Here is a 24,165-nt window from a genome sequence, read left to right on the forward strand (position 1 = left end):
AAGATCAAGCAGATTGGTGCAATGCCAGCTGCTTGGGCCTTAGTTTCCTCCCCTGACCCCAACCCCCAACCGGCATCTTTCCTCCTTTTGAAATTGCCCCATCAATGATGATTTACAGTGTGCTTCTATTTTCCTCTGTTGCTTCCTTAATAATCGTATTTCTTTTCTAGTTTTGCAAGACAGTGGTCAACAGGAAGGCCCAGCAGCTCCACCCTCCCGAGTGACAGGCCATCTTCGGACGCAGCCTTTCTGTGCCCATTCTTCAGGCAACTTTCGATCCCTTACTGTAGCTAATTCTAGATGCCCTTCAATATTGTGAACAAATAGACCGTCTGGTATTATGAAGCCCGCGTGTACGGGAGCCTGCTCCTCTGAGATACATGGCCTGTAGGTTGCTGTGTTTACAGCTCCTCCCTCTCCAGCCATTGTGTTCTCAGCCCATTTCTGTGTGCCCCTCCCTTTATTTCCAAGTGACATTTTTAGTCTTTCAAAATAGCTGCCTTTTGTGATGTGGTGATTTAAATGATTTAAGTTTGTTTGTTTTCAACCTTGGGATAAACTGAGGTATTTCGCTTCCTGGGCAGATCTTTGCAAATTTGAGTGCTCACCTGGGGAGAGGAGATGAGTTGGAAATACAGTTTTTTCCTCCATTTCCACCGAACAGCAGTCTGGCTTCCTAACTGTGATCTCTGCTCTCAGTAACCCATTGTTCATGTGCTGTAAGCACCGAGGAGGAAGTACCCAGGGCCCAGCCAGTCTGTTTTAAAAATTCAACAAATTCAGATAACCTCTGCCCCAGGCATCGCATCTCTGGTCACTAGTCTTAGAAACACCTATGGCTTCTCGGCCCTCCTGTTGCCCACTCTGTCTGAACCTCACAGAGCCCATGATACGCCCGGGTCAACTCTCCACCTGGAGGGACCTGTCCAGTGTGGCCCTTAGAACTGAGTCTGCCCTGTATGTACTAATTAGTGTGCCCACCCCCCTGAGGAGCTCTGTATGTCCATGCTCCTCTTCCCTTTTGGGCTGGTGCTGCCACTCAGCAATAATCCTCTTTTCTCTGTGCTTTCTCACATTCCTGCCCTGTCTTTGAGGCTGGCCAGGACAGAAGGGTCCTGATCTTTTCTTGCTGCACAAAACGAGCATGCAAAAAGCTTTTCCCCAGAAGAACATGTTCCCTCTTGTCTCCAGCTACCGGAAAGGAATTTGGGGATCAAGGACTCAGCTCATCCCACCCCCATGCTGAGTTCTGTCCTGGACAATCAAAAGCAAGTAGTGATCGTGGTATAGAACTCTACCATAGTAGGCCAGTGAAAAAGTCGACTCCAAGGGAGGTAGAAGCTGCTGAGTGCTTCATGGTTTTGTACGACTTGGCAGAACCCAAGCATGCCTTCCCGGTGGGAGAATCCGAGATAGCTGTGGTGTCATCTGACATCTCCCAAGCCTTGTGAGGTATGTTGTTAGCCAAGCGTGTTGTGATCCAAGCCCATGCCAGCCTGGGTGGGGTGGCTGATTAAGAGACCAAATCTGTGTTGGGGGAGCAAGAAGTAGGATGGGATCATTTATCCTTATGTTCTTGTCAGTTTGTTTTGCCTTACTCATTTCCAAGTGCAATAAGGGAATGTTTCACAGGATTGCACCTGTGACATCCTGACGGATGCTTCCCTGTGGCCCTGTTGGGGCAACAGTGGATGGACTCAGACCCCTCAGTGTGGTTGTCTCCCACCTTCATTGAGGCCTCTTTGGGACCAGGAAATGTCCTGTTACACCTTCCTTTCAGTCTCCTCACCTTGTGGGGTCTACAGTAATGGATCTGGGGCAGTTCAGTTGGTTATTAGGATCCCGACTGCTGGTAGCTTCCCTTTGACTGGGAAAGTGAAGCATTACTACTGGAGAAAAATGTTAATGTTTTCCTACAAGCTCTGTATTAGCTATAATTATATTTGTGCTTAACGTTTTCCCTTCTTCATTCATCATCTAAGTCCAGATGTGGGTCATCCTGGGAGAAACGAACCATGATGTTCTCAGCAGACAGGTAGTTTGAGGGTCAGCAGATGTTAGTCTCCTTGCTTCAGCTCTTCTCTTAAGATCCACACATACCACTCCCAACTCCGTGGAGTTGGGGGCTTGCTCTTTATCTGGCTCTTCTCTGGCTCCTCCCACCTCCACCTGTTGCCCCAGTTTGAAAGCATCCACATGAGCTGAGCTAGAATTTCCTGAGGTCAGCTGGATCTGGGGCTCCAACCCACAGAAACATAAGGAGGGGTGTCCCTGGTCTATTCTATCCCCACGGATAGTGTTGCTGCTGGGCAACAGTGTTGGCTTTTAAGTATCCCCCTTACCCTCTCACCCACCCCCCAAACTGACTAGCACCGAGAGGGGCTTCTGATGCAAGGCTCAGCTCCAGGGATAGTACCTGAGGGTGTGCCGTGCCCCTGCAGACTAGCTGCTTCCATTAGATTTCCAGGGTCATAGTCCCAGTTTGAAGCAGCAGTGCCTCTGTTAAGGGGGGATGCCGGGCTCTGGCCTTCTCGTCGAGAGAGGTCAGGGACGGGGTCAGTATTGTGGGCATGTGTATATCTTCCCAAGTCCTCTTTATAGTCCCTGCCGGGACTCCCTGACTTATTTCGGTTGGTTCCTAGTGCTACTTCTTTTACAAAATACACTTTGTAGAACTGATTAGATTACCTTGTTTATTTAATGTGAGTTTGTGCCTTTTTGTCTCAATCTTCCGAAACAGGTATACTGGGGGGAGAAAAGCAGTCTAATAAAATCCTAGACAGAGATTTCTGGAGTCCAGCTTATTGGTGATGTCCTTATGTCCATTTTACAACTTAGATATGCTCCAACTTCTGCTGATGTCCTCCATTTTACCAGGATTAGAAAAAAATACAAGATATCTCCAAAATTTTTTGCAGGCCAATTTCTGTAAATTAAAACATCCCCTCGTCATTGTACTTACAGACATCACGTATTTGAAAGGAATTCTGCCACTTTATATTGGTAGTATTTCCTTTTTGCTTTGGTCTCTCCTCTTCATATCTCCCTCTTTTTAACCATCCTACCCATCAAAACATTTATTTAAAAAAAAAAAAAAAAAAAAGTTCCAGGTCTGTGAACCTCCTAAAACTTGTTTGTGAAATTGTGCATTCTTCTGGGGAGTCATGGTTCTCATCGGATCCTCAAAGGAATCCCATGCACCGTCCTCCCCACTGCCAAACAAGATTAAGAGCCAGTTATCTGAAGAAAATCTGTGTTAATCTTTGGCAAAATAATCTTCATCTGATATTCATCAAATATAGGGAGTGGTTTTTGATTCTTTGGTGGCTAATTTTTTTTTTTAAGAGTCCAGGAACCTCCAGCGTCTAACATGTAATAAATAACCTAATGAGTTTAAAAAGCGAGAAGCACTTTAAAGTGGGAGTGGAGAGGAACGAAGGAGGAGCTCAATGACCAACATGAAAGCGTTTACCTGTAGATGAGGGGCAGAGAGACTGGTTTACAGGCACGACAGTGGCTGGGCTGCCACCCCACCCTCAACCTTCGCCCTTTGGGTCTCTGGGCATTGGGGAGGTGGAGGGGCACAGCGCAGAGGTCAGAGACCCCATTTCCAACGATAGGGAGACGCGCCGGCTCGAGGATGCCGGTGCGGGCCTCGCAGCAGCTTCCGCCGGAAGACAGCCCCTCCCGGCCGGCCTCGCGCGGGGCACCCTGGGAGCCATGGGGTGGGCGGTGACAGATGCTCGGCGCGCTGGGCGGGGCATCGTTGCGTCGGGTTCTGACGACACAGAGACGTGCCTGTCTTACGGCCCGGATCCCCTAAGCCTCTCTCCTCGCAGCCTTTCGCCGTTTCGCGCTCGTTGGAGAGGCCCGCCTCTTCCCCCGGGCCGAGCCACTCAGAGCCCTTCGTGCCATCAAGCCCCGCCTCTTACGGAAGCTGAGGCGGAGAGTCAGAATCCGGAAGGAAAACAATTGGTGAGAGTAAGCTGGCCGGGACCTCCTGCAGGAGGGAGGCGGATCGGGCCAGGAGCGGCTGTGGCGGGGACACACGAGGCGGCCGGGCCGCTGCTTGGGACGATGGCGGCTGTGAACCCACGGAAATTAACCGAACCGAGAGGCAAGACGCTTAGGTGAGGAAGGCGGCTGCGGGCAGGCCCGCCTGCTCCGGGCAGGATCACTGCCTCCTACCCATTCCGGGCTGCGGATCTGGGGTAGAACTAGACTGGGAGAGAAAGGACCAGGCCTACAGGGCTGATTCTAGTTCAGAGGCCCTCCCCAGTTCTCCCAAGCCGATGTCGAGTGGGCTGTTTTGGGCCCAAGCCCCGCGCCCCCTCCAAATTCAAGCCGCCGAGCTCGTTCCTATTTGGGTGCCCCAAGCAGGTGTCTCAGTTTGCTACTGGCGGAGGCAGCGTTGTCGGGCTGTCTGAAGTTAAAGACATAACAAGGCATTCTTCTGTCAGCTCTAGAGTAGAAATCTTGTTCTTTTGATCAGCACGTACATCACGGGGTCTACCTGATCCCGTTGTGATCTGAAATCCGAAATCAGATTTAGGTAAGATCTTTAGCGAAGGGGTATAGCCTGGTCCCATGCTTGCTCTTTAGCAAAGAACACCACTAATCACCAACTTAGTGCAAGTCACAATGCAGGGATTTGCTGCTAATCGTCGGATCTGAGAGTGAGGGCAAGAAATCCCGGCTTTTGTTCTCCATCCATTTAGAGCTGGTCCGTGGGAAAACAAAGAGCCTTGCACTAAAAGGGTTGCTTTTCTTAATCCTTTGTTGGACAGCAGGGGGAGATCTTAAACTAACGTAGCCCAGAATCTCTGGCCGAATGCCTAGAAAGGTGGTTTGTGTATTGTTTTGTTGATGTTCATAGGGAGGGGCAGGAAGTTGTTTTAAAAAGGCCGAGAATTTCAAATTGTGCTTTTTAGAACACGGACCTCTAAGAACAGGATCTGGTGAAGAAGAGATGTTTTTAGACGTCCTGCCCTTCTCTCCCACCTCTTTCAACCCCCTTGTAGCTGCTCCCATTCTCGGTTTGCAGCTGCTGCAGATCCTCTCCTCATAGTGTCCCTAAGACTCACCTAGGGATTGGTGGCTGTCTTTGGTCTCTGCAGGGTTTGTAGCTCTGTACTGAGCAGAGTCGGGCTCTCTTGGAGTATTGCTGTAACTATTCAATTAAAGAGATCTGCAAGTGTCTTTTCCCCGGAGCCTCTGATGTGATCCATTGTTATTGAAAGCTGCTGATCTAAGTTCTGTTGCTTCCCTAGCGTGAAGCCAAGGTTGAGGATGTTATCCAACTGATGACTTTTCCCCAAAGAGGGTAGACTCTTGAGAGAGATGTTGAGAACCTTGTTATTTAGGATCTTCTCTTTGGGCTCCCTGAAATGTTTGGCAGAATTTGGTTATGCTCCAGGGACCTCCTAGGAAGAAGGAAGGAAGGGAATGTGGTATTGTTATCTCTGTTATTTTTGAAATTCTCCTGTCTTGTAGTGCCGAGGCCTCTTACAAGGTAAAAACTGAACCTCCAGAATCTTTCTGGTGGTCTTAGGAGCCCTGAGGTGCGAATGGCTGATGGAATTATTAAGTTCCTGACGACCCACCCCATCCCCACCCCTTCCCTTGCCTGCCCCGGAAACCTTTGAGCAGCTTTGCTGTTGTCAGCAGCACCCATGCTGCCAGGTGTGGGCAGCTGTGGGCCTGCATGGAGGAGCCAAAGCAGGATGGAAATGTCCTGCTTCAGGACGGAAGTCAGGATGAAGAGCCTGCAGTTCAGTGCACCTCTTCCCACACCCAGGTGCAGAAACACATTTCCCACTACGATTGCAGGGGATCGTGGTGCGGCCATCAGCGGGCCTCGGCCCGTTTGTTACCGGGATAAGGTCTTACCCTCCTTCCTCCACGACTTCCCTTTGCATCCCTTCCACAGCATCCATGTTGTGACGTGGAACGTGGCCTCTGCAGCACCTCCTCTAGACCTCAGTGATCTTCTTCAGCTCAACAAAGAGAACCTGAGTGTGGACATGTATGTCATTGGGTAGGTGTCTGCAATGCCCCCTCACCCTTCCCCATATCTGAGATAGGTAAGCCCAGCCAGTCCCAAATCGTCCCCATGGGGAACTGTGACCTGTCCTCCCTTGCTCTGGAGTCTGAAGGCTAGGAGCTTTCAGCCAGTCAGTGTCTCTTGTCCTGAGTTAGTGATGGCGAAGGGTTGGCGATCAACAGCCAGGGGAGGGAGAGATCACGGTCATGAGTACCCAAGGTTTGAAAGTGCTGAGGGCAGTATTAAATGTCTGTGGCAGAGGCAGTACCCTCTAGGCCAGGGGGAGATCCTCTGACCTGGGATGGGCAGTTTGCAGGAAATGAACTGTGGGATCATGAGCCTCCTTTCTGACACTGCCTTTGAAGACCCATGGAGCAGTTTCTTCATGGATGTGCTTTCCCCTCTGACCTTCGTCAAGGTAACTTACAAGTTCATGGGCAGTTGGGAAATGTATCTCCCCTCTCCTCACTAACCCCCAGTCCTTTGGTCTCCCACTCAGGCTTTCATGCTGTTTCCATTTATTTAAAGGCCTGAACTTCAGTTGCACCTGGCTTCCTGGTGCTCCTGTCTGCCTTGTGTCTTTCCAATGTAGCTGGAGCTGAGCTGGGACCCCGGGGGTTAGTTTAACACCTTGATATTTTTCAGATTGGGAGAATCCGGGGGGGTGGAGGGGGGAGCTTATTAACACCTCAGTGCCTACCCTACTGCCAGCCTCCATCTCTACTCACATGCCCAGCCTGAAGTCCCCGAATATAATAATAACTGCTAACATGTATCGAGTGCTTACTTGGTAGTAAGCATTGTAAATAAGCTTTCCATATACATTACTTAGAAACCAAAACTCTTGAAATATGGCTATTTTACAGATAAAACCAAGACTCAGAGGTCACACAGGCTATCTGGGATTTAAATCCATATCTTTCAAACTTCATAACCCATGTTTTTGATTACTATACTTTAGTGCTATATTGGTGAGCTCTGAGGCTGACAGGTATCCCAAGGCTAGCCTACTGGTATTCGAGGGTGTCCTCTGATCATAGAGGACATGTGCCTCAACTTCTAGGGGCCCAGAGGTTAGGAGAGGGGAGATAGATGGGGAGGAAAATAGTTCTCAGTCTGAAAGGCCAGTATTCTTTGGGGAAACTAGACCATAGGAGACTCCACAGGAAGGCTCTAGATTGCTACATCTTCACCTTTATGTCCTGCGCAGCTGAGGGATGAAGCATCCTCCCATTCAGAGCGCCTCATGCAGTGCTTCTAGGAAATACCAGAATTCCTCTATTCCTCTCCCTGGGCAACTGGATTTCTTCAGAATTGATTCTCTTACCCCAGTTTGCCTAAAGATGCCAAGGCAACAGATGTGAGTCCTCTTGAGGGCAGAGCCAGGAGGAGGGAATACAAGTTTTGTCCTGCTGCTGAGGCTAGAAAAGGCCAACCCCCAAGCCCTTGGTCTTCTCCAGATGAAACTCAGGCCTCTTTCTACAGACGAGGAGCTAGAGCCTCTGTGAGGGCAGAACCACTACTCTCACCACCCACTCTCTTCCCAAGATTGGAGGCCTCCTTGCGCCCCAGCTAACTGGCAAGGGATTGGTAGAATGGAATGGAGCCAAGGAAATTAGCTCAGTTTGTGGCAGGGACACAACCCATTCCACCCATGCAGCCTCCCGCGTTTGGGAGGACTGCCTGAGGGACTGGCACCCAAAGCAGATAGATGTCCCTCCTTCCCCTAGCCAAGAATTGAGGGGAAGGGGTGAGTCCTGCTTGCAGCCTCTTCCTTTGGCAGGAGTTTGCCAATTATAGGTTGAGAAGCCTGGGCCTGATGCCCTCTGCCTGCTCCAGAGCCCCTATCTGCCTCCCTTTAGGCCCTTCCTTAGCTCCTCCTACTTCACTTCCTCCAACCGAACTTCCCCTCTCCCGCCTTCCCCCCCCCCCCCCCCCCCGTGGCCCCACCCTTTCTCCCAGTCTGAGGCTTTCCTGCCTCTGCCACCCCCCCCCTTCCCCACCAGTCCCTGCTGCTTCACAGAGTGGACTGGTGCCTTTGTGCTGGGTCCCAGTGGCCCAGACCTGCTCTGTGGATTAGGATTAAGCTTGACAGCCCTTCCTGGATCTTTATCGGTTCCTTAGTCAGGTCCATTATCCTGTGCTTGTGAATGGGAGAGACCAAGACTGGGGCTGGAGGGTGGGGCTGAGGACACATCTGTAGCAACCTCTACCCAGCCCTAGGTTTCCACGCCTCCCTCACTCGTTCCTGGGTTTGGGGTTCTCCCTGCTTTGACTCCTCCACTGTGCCAAAGCTCCTGGCCTGCGGCATCAAGTTTCATAATTCCTGGAAGGCCCCAGTACACACTCCCCACCCGGGGATTTCCTCCTTGGCCTCTGCACCTCATGCTCCGGAAACAGCTACTCGGGTGGTAGGTGTAGACAGCCTGAAGCTGAGTGAGCGGGTCACTGGCTAGGGCCCTTTCCCACCCCACCTCAAAGAGAGCAAGGATTTTGGTGACCCCAGACCTCTAATACTGTTATCCAAGTAGTCCTACTGGTTCCTTAGTCTCCTTGAGCCTCAGCCTTCCATCTGCAGAACAGGGACATTGGTGCAGAGGTTAAATGCGGTATGAAGGGTTTGTGTAGATGGTGGCCGTTCTCCCCAGCCCGTAAACACATGTCCACTGTGCTTGCTCTCATTGCCTTTGTGGAAATGCAACGAACCACAGGGTATAATTATTTTGTGGAGCATTTTCTTAATTTTCCATTGACCTATACTGTTTGCAAAATTAAGCGTATTTTTTATGGATTTTTATGTGTATATGCACCAATATTATCACCTGTCAAGTCAACAAGTCAAGATACAGAATACGTTTAGCACCCTAGAAGGCTCTCTCATGTTCTTTACCTGAATTTACTTTCTTTTTTTTTTTTAAGTAGGCTCCACGCCCAACGTGAGGCTTGAACTCACAATCCTGAGATCAAGGTCACATGCTCTACCGACTGAAGTCATCCAGGCACCCCTCCCTGAATTTACTTATATGTATTTTTTAATTTCGTAAAATGGTTATAAGAGGGAGGGAGACAAAGGGGCAGAGAGAAAGAATCAAGCAGGCTCCGTGCTGTCAGCGTAGAGACTGACTCAGGGCTTGATCTCACAACTGGTGAGATCATGACCTGAGCCAAAATTAAGAGTCATATGATTAAGTGACTGAAGCGGTCCCCTAAATTTACTTTTATTTATTTATGTATTAATGTATGTATGTATTTATTTATTTTTAAATGTTTATTTTTGAATGTGCATGTGCATGCTCACGGGGGAGGGGCAGAGAGAGGGGGACAGAGGATCCAAAAGAGGCTCTGTGCTGACAGCAGCAATCCCAGTGCGAGGCTCGAACTTACAAACCATAAGATCATAACGTGAGCCGAGGTCAGATGCTTAACTGACCAAGCCACCCAGGCACCACCCCCCTGCCACCCAATTTACTTTTAAAAACTTTAAATCAAGGGCGCATGGCTGGTTCAATCAGAAGAGCCTGCGACTCTTGATCTCAGGGTCATGAGTTCAAGCTCCATTTTGGGTGTAAATTACTTTAAAAAAAAAAAAATCCATGGGATGCCTGGGTGGCTCCGTCGGTTGAGCATCCGCCTTCGGCTCAGGTCATGATCTTGCAGTTTGTGAGTTTGAGCCCCGCGTCAGGCTCTGTGCTGACAGCTCAGAGCCTGGAGCCTACTTCAGATTCTGTGTCTCCCTCTCTCTCTGCCCTTCCCCTGCTCATGCTCTGTCTCTCAATAATAAATGTTAAGGGGCGCCTGGGTGGCGCAGTCGGTTAAGCGTCCGACTTCAGCCAGGTCACGATCTCGCGGTCTGTGAGTTCGAGCCCCGCGTCAGGCTCTGGGCTGATGGCTCGGAGCCTGGAGCCTGCTTCCGATTCTGTGTCTCCCTCTCTCTCTGCCCCTCCCCCATTCATGCTCTGTCTCTCTCTGTCCCAAAAATAAATAAAAAACGTTGAAAAAAAAAAAAATAATAATAATAAATGTTAAAAATAAAAAATAAATCCTTAAACCAAAAAATAGCAGCTACCAGTTAATCCTTCCAGCATCTGTGAGATAGATGAGATAGATTCCTGCTTTATCAATGATAAAATAGACTGAGACTTGGCCCAGTATCAAATACTCTTGGGCTTTGAACCCAGATCTGGCTAACTTCAAAGCCACTGCCCTTAGCCACTATCCTGCATTGTGCCATTCCTCTCTGAGGCCCTGGCCCACAGGGGTAGCAGCCCACAGTGCCCAAAGGACCCACAGAGCATGGGTGAGAGGAGCCCCTGGGTTCCATGGGACTGGGACTGAAGAGTCAGTGCCCTCCTGATGGCAGGGTACCCTGGCGGCTTTGTCTTCCCTGCCTTCCACCCAAGGCCAGGAACAGAAACTGGAACTTGCTCAGCTCCCAGAATGCATCATTTGGCAGCTAAGGGGAGTGAGACTGGAGCTGAGATACCATTGACCTCAGGGCTGGGCAGAGTCGTGCTCAGCCAGTGCAGGGAAATGAATGACCATTGTCCCCCCCTGTGCTGTAGGTCTCCAGTGTCCGCATGCAGGGGCTCCTCTTACTCTTCTTTGCCAAGCATCAGCATTTGCCCTTTGTCCAGATCCTCTCTACTAAATCCACCCCCACTGGCCTCTTCGGGTACTGGGTAAGGACTGAGCTGTGGTCTGAGTTGTGAGCTGGGAGGCCTCCTGCCACTGGGCCGGGGAGGGCTGGGTTCTTTAGAGGTGAGCAAATAAAAGAGGGGGTGAAATGAATCTTAGCATTCTTCCAGGCCAGTGCCCCACATATCTGCTCTCCTGCCCCTGGGAGCTTAGCACCCCTGAGACCTCAGACTGGGTGAGCTGGGCTCTTAGATGGAGACGTCGCTCCAGGGAGCTGAGTGTCTGGCCCTGCAATGGGAAAGGGGAGGTGATTCTCACCCAGAGCGACTTCCCACCCTTCTGCCCATCTGTTCCACCAGGGGAACAAAGGGGGCATCAACATCTGCCTGAAGCTTTATGGCTACTATGTCAGCATCATCAACTGCCACCTCCCCCCCCACATGGCCAACAATGACCAGCGGCTGCAGCACTTTGACCGGATCCTGGAGATGCAAAATTTTGAGGGACAGAACATCCCCAACATCCTGGACCATGAGTGAGCATGTGCTTGTAAACTGCTGCCCCTGCGGTCAGCCCAGGCTAGCATCCTCCTCAGGCAGCTTTGCTCCCCTCCCCCCCTTTCCCAGCCTCTTCCCTAACGCTCCATCTACTCTCCCATCCAGCTTTGCCTCCCTGGCCTGCCTAGGAGCTCTAGACACTTCTGAACACCCCAGATTGAGAAGGCCATGGTTCCTTGAGGTCACCCACAGGGAGCTGGTTCTCAGCCTTGCCTGGTGGCCAGTTGAGGGGGGGAGTGGGAGGCCTAGAGCCTGCTCTGTATTTGCTACTTGCCCCCAGGGGCTGGCCTCTTTGGAGGACAAGGAAGTGGCCGTCAGAACAGCCCGGTAGGACCCATGCCACGTCGTTACCATTACTGGCTCCTCTCCCAGCATCTGGCGCCTCACCTGCCCCTCGAGCTCTGTGCCAGAGGAGTGAGCGGCCCCGGGGTCCATTGCTCCTGTCTTCTCTTACCTCATCATAGCCCTCAGCTGCCTTCTTTTCTCTCTGCAGCCTCATTCTCTGGTTTGGAGACATGAACTTTCGGATCGAGGACTTTGGGCTGCATTTTGTTCGGGAATCCATAAAAAATCGGTGCTACAGGGACCTGTGGGAGAAGGATCAGGTATCAAATGAAGGAAGGGTCCAGAGGGGTGATCTGAGCCCATTGTGGAGGCCTAACATCAAATGTGGGGAGCACTGCTCGGGTTCCTGAGCACCTGTCCTCCATTCCCAAGCCTCTGAAGTCCCTGTTCCCTTTGCACCCAGAGGCCTGGTCTTCGCCTGGAGGAGCTGCCGGGTGTGAAATAAGTTGGGGAATGAGAAGGGCTTCCGCCTGCCGTGGCCCCGCACCAGACGCTGACTCTCCTATACCCTGTTGTCTTTCCCATCCCCAGGCTTGCTTGCCTTCTGGAGGATGAGATACTACCCCTTTGGGGGCACCCTGGCTACCCAAATACACTGTGATACATGTCTGCTAGTGTCTCCCAGACAGATGCAATTCAAAGCCCGCTCCCTAGAGTCCAAGGACTGGGAAATGGCAGGCATCTGCCTCTCGCGGGACTAGGGATCTCGCGTGATGTTTACAAAGGGATCCAGCTGCTTTCCTGGGGGTGGAGTGGGGATGGGGTGCTGAGGTTGCCACCGGGCGGCTGAGGTTGCCACTGAGGAAGGGAAGACGTGTTGCTGGACTCTTGCCTAGCGTGCCGGCACGTGCTCATCCCTTGAATGGAGTGTGTGCTGGGCCACTGGGTCAGGACTCCTAGGAGATGGGACTGTTCTTTCTCTCTAGCTCAGCATTGCCAAGAAACACGACCCGCTGCTCCGGGAGTTCCAGGAGGGCCCCCTGCTCTTCCCGCCCACCTACAAGTTTGATAAGAACTCCAACAACTACGATACCAGGTGAGGGGGCTCCACCAGGAGAGGGTCAGCCTGCCGCAGATTTGGAATTAGCCTGTGAGGAGGAAGTGCGGGGCCAGGAGGCCCGGGAAGTCGGGTTGTACGGGCCCTAGTGGCAGAGGGAGCTGCCTCACAGGAGAAGTGTTAGAAAGCGGGAACAGATCCGGCCAGCCACCACCTCGGGAATGGCACCTCCCACCCACCTCATGAGGCGCTGACCACAGGAGCTGCCCCAGATTGTCCTCGGAGAGCATGGAGGTGCTGACGAGGCTGCAGGGTGGGGGTGGGGGCAGGGCAGGTAGGGCAGGAGGAAGGGGGGAAGCAGCTCATTCCTCCCTTGGGAGGGACCGTATTTCAGCATTCTGGGCACCCTTGTCCACACTTCCCCAGACCTTCTGGTCCCTCCCAGACAGGGGGACAGAAATGTCAGCTCAGCCAGTTACTGGTATGAAGTGTCCCTGCCCCAGCTGTGGGTGAATCAGGTACTATTTAGGAAGATGAAATAGTAGTTGTCGGGGCGGGGAGGAGTTTATGGGAAACAGTATAGAGACGGTGCAGCTGGCAGTCAGAGGTACAGCTCTGCCCCTCGCCGGCTGCGTGACCTTGGACAGGTGTTTAAGCCTCAGTCTTGTCATCTATAAAATGGGGGTGCTAACAGTACCCCCCCCTCATGGAGTTGAGGATTGAACGAGACCTTGCATGTGCTTAGCCCGGTGCCTGGCACCTGGTAAGCACGGTGACGACTGCTGTTGTTAGATTCGTGCCTTCAGGTGGTAGTTTTACCAGAAACGTTCCTAAGAAGCCAAGAAAGGGCCAGGTAACCACCAAAACTTTAAGCTCAGGCCGAGGGTCGAAAACAGCTCCAGCATGGAGTCCCTGGCCCAGTTTGGCAAGGATTCTCATCTCTTTGAAGAAAAAGAATAGGGGCACCTGGCTGGCTCCGTCGGTGGAGCGTACGACACTTGATCCCAGGGTTGTGAGTTCGAGCCCCATGTTGAGCAGGGAGACTACTTAAAGATAAAATGTTAAAAAAAAAAAAAAAAAAAAAAGATAAAATGTTAAAAAAAGAAGAGAAAAAGAAGAACCCCTCATGTGTTCTGGGGGTTTCGTTTCCCCTGGAGCAGCGGCTTCATCTATTCCTCACAGCGGGGCTGCCTTATGAGGGAGGCGGGAAGTGCCTCCAGGGCAGCGCCTCTGGAATTTAGGGAGTGAACAGGTGTCTCCCCAGCCAGGCCAGGAAGACAGGTAGAACCGACGGCCCTGTGCCGGAAGGGGTATGGCAGAGCCACAGCGGCCCCTCCACGGAACGGGGAGAGGGTGAGCCATTTCAGGAGTGTGGAGCAAGACGGGGTGGGGTCATGGCCCGGGCAATGTACACAAGAAGAGGCCATGAACACTGGAAACAGAGTCCAGCCTGGGCAACAGAACAGGCTGGAAAAGAGGTAAGAGGGCAGGTTCTGGCTGGCCAGCTGGCCCGGGGCCACAGCGGCACGGAGAACGCCAGTCTCCGCAGCCATCCATTGGAAATGAGAGCTATCATGGAAATTGGGAGGCCTCGGTGGGACAGGCCCAAGCCTTGGGGCCTGGGACCCTCTGCCAATTGACTTTAAATCCTCACTTGGCAGCGGGAAGAGAGCTGCTGGCAGGCCATGTGACCACGTGTCCCTCTGTCCCCACCCCGAGGTATGGTAGGGAAACCACCAGGAGACTAGGAATTGTTACAGCTGAGTCTAGGCTGCGGTCAGCAGGGACTGAGATTGGCTAGAGAGGCCCTGAGGTGTTAAAGGACTTCAGAGGACTTCCCCAGGAAGCTCAGCCACTGGTGGCAGAGTTGGGGCTGAGACCTGACTCTGGACTCTGGTGGCCCACGATGCTTCCCTCTAGCCCGCAGTACCTCCACAATCACAGCCGGTCTTGCCAGCAGCCGCAGAAAGGGCGGGATTGGGATAGCAAAGCCTTGCTAAGAAGGAAGCAGGTACTTCCACATGATAGATACAATCCACATTGTGGTCGCCATTACTGAGCACTTGCCGTGTGTCTGTGTAACCAGACTGTTACTCATCCTTGAAAACTCAGTTCAGACATCACGTCTGTTAGAAGGCCTTCCTTGACCCTCCCCCATCCCACCGAGAGTCCTCTCCTGCCGGCATGCCTCCTGAAACCCCTGCACACATCATGCTTTTGGTATTGTTCTCAAGACACGGTGTGCTTTTCTTGCTCTACTATGAATGCCTGAAGAGAGCTGATTTATGACCGTTTCTGGTATGTAGCATAGTGCCTGGCGTATGTTTGAATCGGGAGCCTGAGAGGACAAAAGGAAGAAAGATAAGTTATTTAAGGAGCAGCCAGCCTAGTAGAGAGACCCACCCATAGCAAGAGATCCAAATAAACACTCTCAAGTCCAAGAGTTGGCCAGTAAAAGGCTCTAGAGCTCTGTAAGTGCCGAAGGAAGTTGAGCGAATGGTAAGGAGACAGACAGCTGAAGCCAGGAGGAGTCAGTCAGAGCTGCTGTCAAGGAAGCAGCAGACTTTGACAGAAAGAAGGGCAGACGTTCCGGTCAATCAGCAGCACCGATGAGAGGCACCTTGAGAAGAGGCTGACCAGCCATACAAAGTGGCTGCGAGTGAGTTGTATACAGGGCATAGTACGCACACGGCTCTGCCCAGCCACAGCAGCGTCCCTGAGCCAAGATGTAATGAGAAACGAGGTCAGCTCCATTACAGGGGAGGGTGAAAGGGCCCAGAGCGGGAAATCCTGTTAAAGTCAGGGATTGCGATAGGATTTTGTTACAGTCAACACGAGCCTGGTCAACCTCTCCACTAGGCGATGAGCAGAGGTTATTATGCTCAATCTAGTCAAAACTCGTGTCCAGAGTTCAGTGAGACACTTAGAAGCCATCTATAGGGAGCGGAAGGGAAAAGTCCACTTCTGACCTAGAAATGGAACACTTCCCTACTTTAGGGTCAGTAAATTGGCTCAATTTTCTAGCTCCTAAAGAGAAATTTGCAGGGTTATATTCGGTTTTAATTTTTCAAAAATTAGGACACGGTAATATCCAGAAGCATTTCTTATACTCAGTCACACCATTCAGCCAAAAAGCAAAAGCGAGGTCCAGTTCTATACGGCATGCTCTGAGACAGTTCTGGCTGCTGGGAATTGGCCACAGGGGAGTGCTGTGGAAGGAGTGTGGACTTCGTAGACCTGGGCAAACGTCCGACTTCTGCCTGGACAGGGTGACCTCTGAACTTCAGGGTTTGTAGAAGGAGGAAAATGCGCCCTGTGACATTCTTCCGGTGTTGAGAGGGTTAGAACAGTCCGTGAGACACCTGTCACAGTGTCTAATGCACAGAAGGACCCCATGTTTTGCTCTTGTTATTTTTAGAAATGGAGAACTGGGGGAATTTAATTTGTGCACATTTAACTTGCTTCCTGTCTTTTGTTTGTCAAACAAGCTCTTTGAGGACCTTGTCAATCCCATTTTTCAGGTCCCCAGTTGCCTGGCATATAATAAGGGCTCAGTAAATCTTTGTTGAAAGACTGAACAATACAGGTGCCCAGTGATAAGCCTGGGCCAGGCCATGGAAAAGGAAGAAAGGGAGACAGGCTGTGGTCAGGTCTTGGGGAAGATCTTGAAGTCACCATGATAGGGAAGTTGAGGAGGGGGAACACTTTGAAAGGAAGAGTGGTGTATTTATGTGGTGCATCACCAAGTATAAGCATTGCTGGGTACTGAATGTAGGTTCAGTAGGTTCTGAGATTCTGTTTATAGTCTCTGGGATGGAAATAGCACATTCTGATGTGCTCTGACCGGTCCTCAGAAGAGTGAAAAGTTGAAACAACCCCAGGAGCCCCAAACAGATGTGCTTCAGCCAGTTAGCACTTTTTGGCCACTCCCTTGACGCACATTAATTTATTTGGTCCTCACAATGTGTCTTTGAAGTAGGTACTGTTATCACCCCATCTTAGAGTTGAAGAAACTGAGGCTTGGAGTAGTGAAGTCACTTGCCCAAGGGCACATAGCTTTCTCTCTCTCTCTCTCTTTTTTAAACTAAATTACCAGTTAATTATAAAAAGATGTAATTCAGGAACAGGCAGATGAAAGAGATGCGTAGGGCAAGGTATGGGGAGAGGGCGAGGAGCTTCCCTGCCCTCTGAGCCCGCCACGCTCTTCAAATCACATGTTCACCAACCAGAACCATGTAGCTCTTAAATAACAGAGCAGGACCTTCCCCCAACTCCTGTTGTCTGATTCCAGAGTCAGAGTTTACCAGCAGGACACCATTCTGCCTCTGTTGCTGGAAGACTATTGCTGTTGAATTGACAACAGTACGTCGGAAATGTTCATTTAAAACAGTGAAAGAGGGCGGGGCGGGGGGGGGGGTGCGGTGCCTGGGTTGCTCAGTTGGTTGAGCGACCGACTCTTGATTTCAGCTCGGGTCATGATCTCATGGTTCGTGAGATCAAGCCCAGCGTGAGGCTCTGCGCTGACTGTGCAGAACCTGCTTGAGATTCTCTCTCCCTCTCTCTCTCTCTCTCTCTCCCCTCTCTCTCTCTCTCTCTCACCCTCCACTCAAAAAAAAAAAAACTTAATTAATTAATTTATTTATTTTTAATTAATTAAAAACGGGATGAAACAAGACAAAAATAACATTTCAAACTGGTTATCAACATCTGAAACCGTATACGTTAGGATTAGATGATCATTTTTGAGGAGAGAGATTGAGTTTGGGGTTTTAGTTAGTTTGGGTTCCATACACCATTAAGTACCTACTATGTGCCAGGCTCTGTACTAATGCTGAGAATACACAGGGGACTCAAGAGCCAGTCCTGCCTTCCGAGCTCACGCTAAGCGACGTGCTGACTGGGAAACAAAACGGCCGCGCTGTATAACATAATTAGGGAAGCACCGGTGTAAAATGCTTTGGAAGCAAAAAGGAGAGCTCAAAGCTGGCTTTATGACAAAGACAGCTTTGGAATTGGGCCTCTCCCTGTGAAGAAGTATGTTCCGGGCAGCAAAAACTGCAAGAGTAAAGGTCCTGAGGCTTAAGAATCACTGTGGTAGGCGGGTCTGGGACAGTGGTGGGAGACAAGGTAGGACAGGGGTGTGAGATTCCTGAGCACCTTGAAAGCCATATTTGGGGACTTGAGCTTTATTTTGGAGGCATGAAGACTCCTTAAAGGTTTTAAAAGGGGGGGGGCAGTTTTTAAAGTAGGGAACCATCTGAACAGGCTTGACCACTCTGGCTTCATTTAAAATAAAGGGGGAGGGGGGGGCGCCTGGGTGGCTCAGTTGGTTAAGCGTCCGACTTCGGCTCAGGTCACGATCTCACGGTCCATGAGTTCGAGCCCCGCGTCAGGCTCTGGGCTGATGGCTCAGAGCCTGGAGCCTGCTTCTGATTCTGTGTCTCCCTCTCTCTCTGACCCTCCCCTGCTCATGCTCTGTCTCTCTCTGTCTCAAAAATAAATAAACGTTAAAAAAAAATTTTTTTAATAAATAAATAAATAAATAAATAAATAAAAATAAAATAAAATAAACGTTAAAAAATTTTTTTAAAAAAATAATAAATAAAATAAAATAAAATAAAGGGGGAGGGGGAGGCGCCTGGGTGGCTCTGTTGGTAAAGCGTCTGACTTCGGCTCAGGTTATGATCTCACGGTTTGTGAGTTCAAGCCTCACGTCAGGCTCTGTGCTGACAGCTCAGAGCCTGGAGACTACTTCCGATTCTGTGTCCCTCTCACTCGTCCCTCCCCCACTCATGCTCTGTCTCTCTCGCTCTCTCTCAAGAATAAATAAAATGTTAAAAAAAATTTTTTTTAATACGTAAAATAAAGGGGGAGGAGGCACCTGGGTGGCTCAGTCGGTTAAGTGTCCAACTCTTGATTTCGGCTCAGGTCATGATCTCACGGTTCATGAGTTCAAGCCCCCCATTGGGCTCTGTGATGACATTGTGGAGCCTGCTTCGGATTCTCTCTCTCTCTCTCTCTCTCTCTCCCTCCCCCCCCCCCCCACTCACTCTCTCTCTCTCTCTCTCAAAATAAATAAATTAAAAAAATAAAATAAAGGGGGGAGGAACCCAGAACAGCCACTGTTCCCACCCCACCCCGTTCCAGGACTCGGGGTCCCCCTTTGGAGGGCAGGGCCTGGTTAGCCAGCCAGTCTTCGAGAACACCAGTAGCTGCCTGGGCATAGCTGTGTTAGGAGTGAGAGATTTGCCTGTCTTGGGGCAACTACAGTTACCTAGGGGAGGAGAGCACTCTTGTCTCCAGGGGCTGTACGGCCCCTCATGCCCTTCAAGGAAGCTTGTAAGCAAACAGGTGAGAGGTCCCTCAGTGGAGGACTCTTGAGAACAAAGAGTCATAATAGCCAGTGACTACAGAGAGCTTATTTTGTACCTACCGCCGTGCTAAATATTTTTTGTGCTTTATCTCATTTAATCACGTCAGCAACCCTTATTACCTTCATTTTACAGATGAGGAGGCTGAGGCCAGGAGGGTTTGGTGTGATGAAGAGCGTGTGCTCTGTGGTCATGCTGCCTGCCCTTGAATCCTGGCTCCATGCTCGGTAGCTGTGTGACTTTGGGAAAGTTGCTTCCCCTCTAAATCTCAATTTCTCCACCTGTGGAGTGGAGAGTGGAACAAACATTATCGATGGCAGGCATAGACAGCTTCTCCAAATGCTTCCCTTTCCTTTCCTGAGGCTGTGCCTTTAGTGAGGGGGAAGCCAAAGTCAAGCTCACCTCTGACTCCCGAGTCCAGACCTCAGCTTTTTTGAGCTACTGCTGCTTTCGTTTAAGAAAGAAGAAAAGCTTTGAAAAGAAACGGTTCCGAATCACAATTTGATTCATACAAACGTAGACCAGACTGAAGGTCCTTGGCGGAGTCTGACAAAAGCCAACATACTTTTGATTCCCTTGGGCCCCCTCCAGTCTGCTGCCATGCCATACTCCAGCTGTGGCCCAGGGCTGTCAGGGCCACTGATAGCCCCTGGTGTTAGGGGCTCCAGCAAGCTTGTGGGGGGTAACTTCTTGCTCTCCTGCCAACCCGTCTCTCCTCCTTCTTTTTCTCCACCCACCCCCCCCCCCCCACCGGCAGTGAGAAAAAACGCAAGCCCGCATGGACCGACCGCATCCTGTGGAGGTTGAAGCGGCAGCCCCAGGCCAACCCCCACACCCCGAGACTGCCAGCCCCCCACTTCTGCCTGACCCTGAGGAGCTACGTCAGCCACATGGTGTACTGCATCAGTGACCATAAGCCTGTCACCAGCACCTTTGACTTGGAGGTGAATTTCTGGGCTGCCTGGCACTTAACAGAGCACCCGTGCCGGGCCACCTCCCACACCCTCCAGCCCTGGATTCTAATGTCAGCAAACGTCCCAGGGGAGACCTGTAGGAGGACACCACTGCCACTCCTCCCAGGTCAGGTATCCCAGCTCTTAGAAGCTGTGGAGGGCTCTGTCAAAAACGTGTCCAGACCCTTTGTGAACAGGTTTCCATTTCCTCTTGGTACCGTCCCTTGGGGCTAATGAGTTCCATTATGCTTATTACCTACTATGTGAAGTAGGACTTCTTCTTTTTGTCCTAAACCTACCTGGATCAGGTTGCAAAGGGAGCTCCCTACATCCTTGCATCTTGCCATCGAATGACCAAGGCAATGTTGACTTCCCTTGGTGACCCGCTGGCTGCCCTCAGCCTTCACTTTTTCATACTGGTTTGTCTGTCTGTATACCATTGTGTCCCTCCACATGCCTATAGCTGTTCTCCCCAGAGCCTTGGGGAGGGTTCCTGACAAACCCTAGAGGCCTGAGAGCAGCTCTCTGCCTTCTTTCTTAAACCTGTCATCAACTCCCCCATTCTCCTCCACCATCACCCCTCAACACTTGACTCTCTGCGTGGTTACCCACCTGGCCCCCGTCCCCATCTTCCCTGGCAGGGCCAGCCACCCCCAACAAGCCTTTGGCCCCTTCCTCCAGGTGGCCAGCCAGGGTCTGATACTTTCTCGGGGCAGCCGAGCAGAGTTCGATGCCCACCCCCTTGCGTGCCCTCTTTTCCCCTACTGACCCTGATGTGTTGGAAGGGCCCAGCAAGGACATTCGTCTCAGAGAAAGGAATGATGCTATGGGATTTCAACCCCTTTCCCACTCCTGCGTGTAGCTGAAGCCATTGGTGTCTGCCCCATTGATCACCCTGATACCTGAGGGCCTGTGGACCATGGAAAACGACATGTTGATCAGCTACTCCTTGACCCCAGACTTTCTCAGCAGCCCCTGGGACTGGATTGGACTATACAAGGTGATGTGGCGGGAAAGGCGTGGCGTCCATCAGCCATACTGCTCTGGCTTATCCATCCTGAGGGTTTACGGGAGCTGGGCACAGGCTGAAGAGCTCATGCTCATCCCCCATGGGGGTCCTTGCCCACCTAGGGGCTGGCAGTGAAGGGGACGGTGCATACGCTACAATGGCCAGCCTGGGGAGTAAAACCGTCCTCTCCTTAGGACTTGCCATAGGTCCTGTGTCCTCCCAGACCACTGACTGCCCAATCCCCTCTCCCACAGGTGGGGCTGCGCCACATTAATGACTACGTGTCCTATGTCTGGGTCAGGGACAACCAGGTCTCCTTCAACGATGGGCTGAGCCAGGTACCTGCCCCCTTTCCTAAGCTAGGTATTCCACGTCTCCAGCATGAGGGCTTGCCTGAGCACCACTCTGTCTTTGGAAGGAACCGAGGCTGGGATGATTTGTTGCTGAGCGCTGGGTGGGGCCCAGCCTGGGGAGGTGACCCCATTCCTATTCATCCTCCCCTCCAGGTATACTTCAATGTCAGCGATATCCCCGAGACTGAGGACCAGTTTCTCCTCTGTTACTATAGCAACAGTCTACATTCTGTGGTGGGGATAAGCAAACCCTTCAAGGTACGGGATGCTGGTGGGGAAGGGGACTGTCAGAGGACTTGAGCTCCTCATCGGTTCTCCGAGGGCACGGGCTAGGAACCCACTTGTACCATGGAGCCGCATCCTTTGAGAATGGGAGTGATGGAAAGGCACAAAGGAAAACCTGCTCTTCCCCTCCCCACCCCCCCCCACCCCCCCCGCACTTCTACTCACCGCCTGTTTTATCCCTGCAGATCCAGCCTGGCTCCTCCTTGGCAGAGGACCTACTGGGTGAAGCCCAACCACATATCTGAGCCCGGATGAGAGTGGATCCAGGGCGGAGGCCAGAGCTGGCAGCCAGCTCTGCCTACCACTGCCAGGAGCGCTGGGGGCCCAGCCCCCAGAAGAGGCAGCAGGTACCCTCCACCTCCCAGGGGGAGCTCTCGCCACACTCCTATGCTCTCTCTCCAGTCCAGATCTCTGGAATTGGCCACTTGAATACAGGTTTTTGTTGCTGAGATGTGAGTGCAACCAGCTGGTTTGTCAGCAGTGAAGACCTGAGACAGTCCACTGGCTGTGGGAAGACCCTCCAGCCTGCATCTCGTTTCTTGATTTTCCCCACACACACTTCCAGTTCTGCCCAAGCAGGCCTGCCAGGCACATGCCCCATCTGGCACAGGCCTGCATTCTTGTCACGCCATCCTGGGCCTCAGGCTGCCTGGGCGGGGGGGAAGAGATGCTCACATTTGCACAGGCTCTGTAGACTGGTTGGCACAAGCAGCCCTGGGTTCCAGGAGTCTTGGCATCTCATTGCCTGTCCCCCTGAGGGATAGGCAGAGGGCCTGGGGTCCCTGCTTTCAGCAAGGACTAAGTGGGTGGGATGGAGGGGCCCCTTCACCCAGGCTCTCATGTAGATGTTGTGGGCAAGACGATGACTGTCCTGCTGCCAGCACCCCCACCCCAGGATGTCCCAGGGCCGGAGCAGAAGATTGAACCCAGGTTCACTTCTGCTGGTGGGTCAGGCTCCATGCCCCAACCTGTCCTCTTGTGAAGGCACAGACTTTTCCAGGGTGTTCCTCGCCCATTCGTGCTCATCTGCCCCTACCCTTGCTGCGGTCACTGGCCAGAAACCTGCCCTCTCTCTAGAGTGCCCTAGCACCCAGAAGCGGAGGCCGGCAGAGAAGAGAGCCAGAATCTAGATGTTGGAGAATCTGACCTTGAGGGTGTTCAGAGAGCATTCTCTAGGTGCTGTGTGGGCACTCAGTCCCACCTCCCACCACTTGCCTCCAGCCACTGGTGATTCAACGGCCCTTCTCCCAGGAGAAGACACCTCAGGGAGCCTGCTCTGTGACCATCATGCCCATCCTATGACTTGAGACTGAGGGACGCTGCAGTTGCTCTCTGATCCATACTCCACCCTGGGAGCCGTGTGTACCATGAAGAACTGTCCCCCTGGCTGCTAGCGGGCCATGGCTATCTGTGCTCTGCGTCTATTGTGTTGGAGGATAATTAGAAACATGACTTTTACACTTGTGTGTGACTCTGTGGCACCTAGTAATGGGCCCTTTCTAAACTCTGGGACGAGGGCCCTGTAGATCCAGACTAGACTTTCTGTGTCCGAGGGTGGCAGATATTGCCGGGATGGGAATGGGATGAGGTTCCAGGATGGTGGCCCTCTGGGTCCCTGGTGCAGTTGGGGCGAGCCACCTATATGATTAGGCACTTAGTTTACTTTGCTGCGAAGCAGAATGCATTTCTGGCAACCGACAACTCAGAAAAGGTGCTTACTCTGCACTCTGGTTCATCCCTCCTCACCTTAGTCTTGAGCCATGTCCAGCTATCCAAAGATGTCACCATCTTTTCTCTCTGCCCCACCTTTTCCCAGACCCTCCTGCCCCCAACATCTCCATGGTAACCTCTGTTCCTGCCCCAACACACTCAACACCTGAGGAACCCCAAACAACCCACACTTGCCCGCCTCCTGCCTTCGTGCCTGCACAACCATCATGGGCTCTGCCACAGGGCACCTGTCACTTGGCAAACAGAGAAACCAAAGCTCAAAGGAGTGGCGTGATCCTTCCAAAATTACACAGGCAGCTGTGGTGTCCTGCAGGGCCAGAAACCCAGGAACGAGGTCAAGACCCCGGTTTGAATCCGAGTTCCACCTCTTCCCACACAGGAATCTCGGCTGTCTGTAAAACACAAAGAATGAATCCATTCACAAGATTGTTGTGAGAACAATTGCAAAAACAACCAAAGCGACAGCATGCCTACCTCTTCGTTCTGATTAACGGAGCCCTGGGGCTGGGTCTCCGTGGTCCCCCCTTCTGCTTGTGGAGCATGCTTGTCCATGTGCCCACCTCTCCCCTTCCCTCCTTTAAGTCCTCACACATCCCTACCCCTGCCTCCTGTTGGGGGCCCCCTCCTGGCCTGGGGGTGGGGGTGAGTCCAGTGATTGAGAGGCCGGGAAAGGGAAGGGGGAGTGTTCTCCCTCCTCTTGGCTCCAGTCAGGATATGGTCGCTCTGGGCCCAGCCCTGACCCGCTGGGTGGAAACAGGAAATATGTGAGACTTGGTGTTCGCTGGGTCTCTGCGCCTGGCTCCACAGCTGATAAGGGCCATTGTGTGGCCACCGGGGATGAGCCTGCCCTAGATAGACATGCTGCTCAGAGGAAGGAAGGAAGCTT

At 51.9% G+C, this 24,165-nt stretch overlaps 2 protein-coding genes and 1 long non-coding RNA gene across 6 annotated transcripts in view; 2 read left to right on the forward strand and 1 right to left on the reverse strand.

Moving 5' to 3' along the window:
- The window catches only part of PITPNA (phosphatidylinositol transfer protein alpha), a 40,608-nt gene extending 37,822 nt beyond the window's left edge, over positions 1-2,786 (forward strand). For both annotated transcript variants that reach the window (XM_042917100.1, XM_042917099.1), the window contains one exon: positions 171-2,786. The gene's annotated coding sequence lies outside the window, so the exon portion shown is untranslated. The remainder of the gene's footprint in view (positions 1-170) is intronic.
- On the reverse strand, positions 2,676-3,691 carry LOC122207208. The gene is made up of 2 exons (XR_006196715.1): positions 3,473-3,691; positions 2,676-2,926 (listed from the first exon to the last, which is right to left on the reverse strand). It is a non-coding gene; the product is annotated as an uncharacterized LOC122207208 (long non-coding RNA).
- Positions 3,692-3,720: 29 nt separating this feature from the next.
- Positions 3,721-23,006, forward strand: INPP5K (inositol polyphosphate-5-phosphatase K). Of its 3 annotated transcripts, none has more exons than XM_042917096.1 (12): positions 3,721-4,130; positions 5,930-6,037; positions 6,353-6,461; positions 10,606-10,722; positions 11,038-11,213; positions 11,729-11,840; positions 12,507-12,616; positions 19,706-19,892; positions 20,764-20,901; positions 21,165-21,248; positions 21,417-21,521; positions 21,734-23,006. In XM_042917096.1, exons 1-12 carry the CDS (start codon positions 3,721-3,723, stop codon positions 21,791-21,793), a joined length of 1,716 nt encoding a protein of 571 aa, XP_042773030.1. In that variant the 3' UTR covers positions 21,794-23,006. The 3 variants fall into 3 exon arrangements, with proteins under 3 accessions (XP_042773030.1, XP_042773031.1, XP_042773032.1); XM_042917098.1 differs by lacking the exon at positions 3,721-4,130 and adding an exon at positions 4,150-5,797; XM_042917097.1 differs by lacking the exon at positions 10,606-10,722.
- Positions 23,007-24,165: the final 1,159 nt, after the last annotated feature.

Source organism: Panthera leo, chromosome E1, assembly GCF_018350215.1.
Source record: "Panthera leo isolate Ple1 chromosome E1, P.leo_Ple1_pat1.1, whole genome shotgun sequence".
Lineage (NCBI taxonomy): Eukaryota > Metazoa > Chordata > Mammalia > Carnivora > Felidae > Panthera > Panthera leo.